At 38.4% G+C, this 6,000-nt stretch overlaps 1 protein-coding gene across 2 annotated transcripts; it reads right to left on the reverse strand.

Moving 5' to 3' along the window:
- Nucleotides 1–1,093: 1,093 nt before the first annotated feature.
- LOC125550620 (flavin mononucleotide hydrolase 1, chloroplatic-like) lies at nt 1,094–4,969 on the reverse strand. Of its 2 annotated transcripts, none has more exons than XM_048713649.1 (7): nt 4,647–4,969; nt 4,035–4,110; nt 2,933–2,984; nt 2,422–2,536; nt 2,288–2,358; nt 1,514–1,701; nt 1,094–1,430 (listed from the first exon to the last, which is right to left on the reverse strand). In XM_048713649.1, the coding sequence occupies exons 1-6, from the start codon at nt 4,880–4,882 to the stop codon at nt 1,520–1,522; spliced, it is 732 nt and encodes a 243-aa protein (XP_048569606.1). In that variant the 5' UTR covers nt 4,883–4,969; the 3' UTR covers nt 1,094–1,430; nt 1,514–1,519. The 2 variants fall into 2 exon arrangements, with proteins under 2 accessions (XP_048569606.1, XP_048569604.1); XM_048713647.1 differs by having other exon boundaries at nt 1,514–1,601; nt 4,647–4,967.
- Between the last annotated feature and the right edge of the window lie 1,031 nt (nt 4,970–6,000).

The raw sequence follows: 6,000 nt of genomic DNA on the forward strand, positions 1-6,000 counted from the left end.
ATTATGGCTGGCTTGTGAGTGTGTGCATCGAGAGCTAGCTTGGGTATAAAAAGCCCCCAGTGTACTCGTTGTAAGTGTGACGGTATGGGCCGAGCTAGCGTATGTGTCCAGTTTAAAGAAAAGTGAGGCTGTTTATGCGGCTGACATGCCATTCATGCGACAAGACGTTTGTGCACCGGAAAAAAAATCAGTATGCTCCTTCTTCCACGTTCGTCAGAGCGAGTGAGAGAGAGAGAGCGGAGAGCTATCTGGGTTTGCCCCAACATTTTTTACATATTTGAAAAAACTTCAGGAAACAAGTTTGTGAATTTGAAAAAAGTTTGCGGATTTTCAGAAAAAGCTTGCAGATTTGAAAAATGTTTAAGATTTTCAAAAATGTTCTTGAATTAAAAAATTTCATGGATTTGATTTTTTTTTTGCGAATTTGAAAAAGGTTTAGTAATTTAATTATTTCTGACAATTTCAAATGAAAAGAGAAAAAAATAAAACGAAAAAGAAAAAGGAAATGAAAAAAAACTGGCCAAAACCCGCTAGACGCTATACACAAAACCAAAAACGGTTCAATGTTCATGGGCCGGCCCACTTTATCACGAGTTGAGTGCTTAGTACGGTTTGCCTTTTAACGGCGCTAAAGTCACCCGAAAAAGGTAAAAAGGCGCTATAGTCACTGTATAGGAATCGGCGAAGACATCAACTAAAACAAGTAATTATGGAATTGGCGAAGACCCTGCCTCGTGACTGATTTACTACCATCTGAATACAACATGTTGCAGACATAAATGATCGACTGTTCATTTAATTACAAAATGTTTGTTTGCCTTCATTGGCGCAAAGGCTCATCTAAGCTTTGATAGATGGAAGTACTGAAGTGAATGCAGAATGATCTACCATTGTCGAGTCGTGCTCATGTTTGGCTGGCTTAGTTGCATATAAGTTAAGCAACTAACCACCACACTTAAACTTGGTTAAACATGATTTATTTTCATCCTGGATTGAGCTCATCAAAACGTACCAAGTTAGCTTTCACAACTCCCAAAAGCAATTGTCATTTTATTATCCTTTATTAATAAATTATGTTTACAGAATACATATGTACAATTAACATATTATATATTTTTATAATGTAGTAGTGACCTAAAACGTCTTACATTTGTTTACGGAGGGAGTATAATATTGTGACAATAACAGCCCATCAAGCTTTTAACATACGGAGTAGTTCATAAAGAGACAGAAGGATAATTCATACGCATGAATCTTACATGAGCAGAAGACCAAACAGGAAGCCATGTTACTGAACTTCAGTTTCATCTTCAAGCACAAGAGGTGCCAATTCAACTCCCAGTGAGCACAAATCATTCTTTAGGGCCTCAGCATTTTTAAAATGCAAACCGACCATTCCTACACTAAGGGCCGCTTCAATGTTTACCATCCTGCAGCAAAAAAAATCCAAAACATGTCAAGTAATTTACATTGCCGCACAACAATAACCATTTAAATATAAAAAATACCAGACCTGTCATCAATGAAAATGCAGTTTCCTGGATCGATATTGAGATGATCCACGGCATGAAGGTAAAAATCTGGTGAAGGTTTGCGTATTCCTGTGTAACATTATGATAGAAAGTCCAAGTCCAAGATTAGAAGCAGCCTTTTCATTCGATAGATTCAGCCTATGATGCAACCACAGAGTACGAGAATAACCTAGCAGGAAAACATAGTAAGTACAGTGTTGCTTCATTATTTAGCTGATAATAAAAACATATGTTTGCTTTAAGCAGAACTAACTAATGAAGGACAGAATTGTTAAGCAATTTCTACATACAGTTCAAACATCTCAGGTATATATCAGAAGGGCTCCAATTCCCTGACAAACAAGATGTCAAGGAACAGCCTTCTATTTGCTCTGTAGGATGAAAAAACTATTGGCTTGAGATTGACAAAGCTCCAAAATGGCTAAACTACTGCCTATCAATATCAGTTATTAACTAGCTCAACATGTTACTGAGAATTAATTAGAAACTATAAGGTCCAATTGATGGAGTGTCAAATTCTGTGCAGTTTTTAGACCTCTTATCCTCTCAAGGGTAAACAAACTTAAACTCTTAATTAAAATGATGACTATGTTCTGTGAATACTGAATACTACTTTACACACTACTAAACCAATATAATGAAGCTATTCATTCCATTGCATAAAGAAATGGAGTTCATATGAACGATAAACAGTAAACATTTACCAAGTATTCATATTTCATCCAGAGAAAGGAAAAACTGAGATAGATTAGTACCAATGTGACAAGAACAGAATGTCCATGACAAATACTTCGACAGCTTTAACTTTTCCTCAATCAACTGGTACCTAAAAATCATATCTGAGGAACGAGTAATTGTGTACATATGTATCAAGAAAGCTGGAACTTACCACACTGGATAATTTGTAAAAGCATGCACTTCATAGTTGTTTTGCTTTAAACTGCAAAGAATATCTTCAACACCGTCAACATACTCGTATGCTCTCACCATGCATGCTTTCAGACCTACAGGGCATACTAATGGATTACAAAAAGAATCTTCTTCTAAGCAAGAAAAATAGTACTCCCTCCGTCCCATAATGTAAGACGTTTTTTCGCACTATACTAGTGTCAAAAAACGTCTTACATTATGAGACGGGGGGAGTAGATTGGAGATCAATCAGCTAGGTTATTTTTACAAAACCTATATCACGATTGGTGTTGGTACAATAAGGGCACCAAACTTCTGGGTTCATATTTTTAGTATTGAAAACCTACTAATGTAGGTTATCAGCAATTTCGTGACGATCGATATAATCAGGAAATTAAGTTATTTATCCTTGAAGACAGTGATTTGTTTATTACTATAATCTTAAAGGGGAGCCTGTAATCTCAATGACACTTCTACTTTGTGCTTCTCACCTTCCAAATCAAAAGATCTGCCATCATTGAAGAATTTTTCGGCCAGCTGGCCCTGACAGAATAAAACATAATGGTGTTTAACTCAAAGAAGAAGTGACAGTATCAAGAGAAGATCAGTCATTTATAATAGAGAAATGTTCATATTTAACATCTGGTCGCGATTATGACCGATTAATAAAATATAGAGGGAAGAAACATGACAACCGTGGATGGCTTATCTCTCTGTTGTTAGAGGTGCAATGAAGCAGATTATTGCAAGCAATTACCTAGTAGCAGTTTCATTATTCCAATAACAAATAAACATATTGTTTCACGAATGCGAACAAACAAACATAAGCCCCACAAGTCTCTAAAATAAAGCCCCGCAAATAATTAAGAAGTAGTAGGGCTTTTGTACCAAATTCATCATAAGATGGTGTCCATGCAATGTTATAAGCCACAAATCAACTGCACAAAGATATATCAAGTTCGTATTTGATAAAAGTCAATTCCCCGGTGCTGCTCTTCAAACAATTAAGTTTTGGTTCCACACTGCTGCTCTAAAACAAAATTTGATTCATAAAGAACCATGTGGTACCTTATCATTTAGTTTATCTTTCTCTAATGCGTTAGTTTTGTTTTATTTGCTCTGCATGTCTATTTCGTGGGCGTCAGGTCAATGCCCGATAGCGCAGGCAAGCACCAAGCTAGGAATCATCCTGTGCAGGAATTACTATTAAAATCAGTTAAGGACATAAGTATAGTAGATATCTATTTGGTTAGGAGAGTGATAGGCTTGAATGGAAGATAAAATATGGTTTGCTAGGGAAGGTGGGATCCTATGCTAGGCATCAAGCTGAATCTTCCCTATATAAGTAACACCATGTACCCATATGGATGATCCAATGAATGAGAATAAACTAGCCAAGATATAATCCCTGTCCGCAACCTTCTCTTCCTCCCACCCCAGGTACCATGGCCAGCCAACCCTCGTTCCTAGGCTGTACCCCCAATCTTGTCACATTCATTGGTCTAAGTCATATTTGTACAATATTACTGATCTGGAATTAGCAGAAATACCATCATATAGAGAGAAAATAAGTCAAGCTTCTATAGTTCTTACCTCATTAATCAGCCCCATCTCAAATTCGGACCATGATGTTGGATGCTTGCTTTCTAGGAGTTCCTTCATGGACATTCTAGAAGAAAAAAAGTAGGATCAATTAGAACGGAATGCAATATTGATAAAGTGGAAACCAACAGACTTAAATAATACAACAAATAAGATACTAATTCAACAGATTCCTTGAGGTACTGAAACATGAGTGCAAAATATAAAACATCACTAAGGAATAGCCCTCAACAACCCATAACACCCCAGCCTTCTATTTCACAGGTCTCTACTCTATTCTGCAGTACTGAATAACTATTTTTTTGGTATCACGTTTTACATATTTCAATTAACTGGTGTATCGTTCAGCAATTCCTAAGTAAATTTCCAGTAATTCAGTAGCGGATACAGCACATCTTAAGCGAAATTGCCACATAATGCATGATCAAAATATCTAAAAACACCACGCGTCCCGGCTAGCTTCTTTGCCCACGTCACCACCAAGAACCAACCACGCATTCCGTCGAACATCTAGTCAGCGGGGGCATGCCTAGACCACACGAACACATGAATGGATAGCGATAAACCAAGCTGAGGAATAAGGAGTAGGGGCGTGTACTGAACTGGAAGAAGGAGGGGATGTGGTGGTAGAAGGGGTCGCGGACGACGGTGTCCATGACGTCGAATAAGAGCACCGGCATCTTCCTTGGGCGGGACGCCTCCGGCTCGGCCGCCGCCGTGGCCGCGGGGGCGGGGGCGGAGGAGGACATGGCCGGCAGTCGCAGCGAGGAGGAGGAAGCGCGGGAGGTGGGTTTGCCGAGGGAGGCAAGGTAGGGTGCGCGAGGGAGCAAGGAGACCATCAAGGCAGGAAGTGCTAAGCGAAGCGAGCAACAGGGCTACCTGCAGGCCGACTGGAAACGACGGCCAGAGAAGCGTCTGCCACCAAAAAAAACATGTTAAATTAATTTACTCTGGTGTTTCTTTTATATAGTTACTAGTAAGCATGCACGAGTGCAAATGCACGTCTCGGCTAATATACAAATATATGTGAGAATTAACATGCAGTTTCTTTTAAAAAAATTAGGCAAACAAGCCTGCTTACGTGTTAGGTTTCCATGGCATTTGCTGAGAGTGTATTTGGAAAAAAGAAAAATAAGGCCTACATGTAAAGGTACTTCAAAAGTGTGTTCAACATGTAAAGCAAAAACAACTCGGTACATTTAACCACACCCAAAAGTGTGTTCAGACTTCACAAATTTGAACAAAATGTCTTAAACTTATCCAAAATTATCAGTAGTATATTAGACAAACAAAATTGGCATCATTTAGGCATTGTTAGACCACCATGGGTATACCATATGTTGAAAATCAAATAAAATGGACAGAACTTAGTTTGGCCTCACATTACAGAATTGCACACATCACATAAATTTGGTGTCACAATATATAAGTCTCACACATCATTATCACACATTGCAAAGCAAAAGGTTCAGAATCCATAAGTCTCACACATGAGCTCAATCCAATGCCATATTTCAAGCGCAACATTGAGCAGAACTGTACAAGATATACACAAGATCATAGGAAGGAAAAGACTCTCTTGTAACCAATCCTTGCGGAAGTCTTTGAATCCTGAGAGGTTGAACTACAGGTAGGAGCTGGCTGCTGATCTTGCTGACTGAAGGCCAAGCAAAGCACAACAGGTATAGTATTTTCTTCTCGCATCATGTTACCTCCATTATCTTCTTCAAGTAGTAGATCAATGATGAGAACCTCTAGGTAGCCATAAAAATACAACATTAGAAAACTTATACTACGTGAAGGTTCAAAGAGTATGGTTGTATATAGAATAATAAGAAAGATAAAAATCTGACATGTGATCAATTGAACATACGGGTTGTTCTCCAATATACGTAGAATCTTTCATATGAGATTGATATCAATATCCGGAGAGCGCTTCACCCTATGTTCCGAGGCT

This window comes from Triticum urartu, chromosome 4, assembly GCF_003073215.2.
Source record: "Triticum urartu cultivar G1812 chromosome 4, Tu2.1, whole genome shotgun sequence".
Classification (NCBI taxonomy): Eukaryota; Viridiplantae; Streptophyta; class Magnoliopsida; order Poales; family Poaceae; genus Triticum; species Triticum urartu.

Bases quoted from the DNA above. Each gene is read 5' to 3' on its own strand.
- LOC125550620 (XM_048713647.1), bottom strand. From the start codon at position 4,882: ATGGTCTCCTTGCTCCCTCGCGCACCCTACCTTGCCTCCCTCGGCAAA. The intron at 1,602-2,287 runs GTACTAATCTAT...AATGTTACACAG, and splicing joins ATTCTGTTCTTGTCACATTG to GAATACGCAAACCTTCACCA. The intron at 1,431-1,513 runs GTCTGGTATTTT...TTTTTGCTGCAG, and splicing joins TGCATTTTCATTGATGACAG to GATGGTAAACATTGAAGCGG.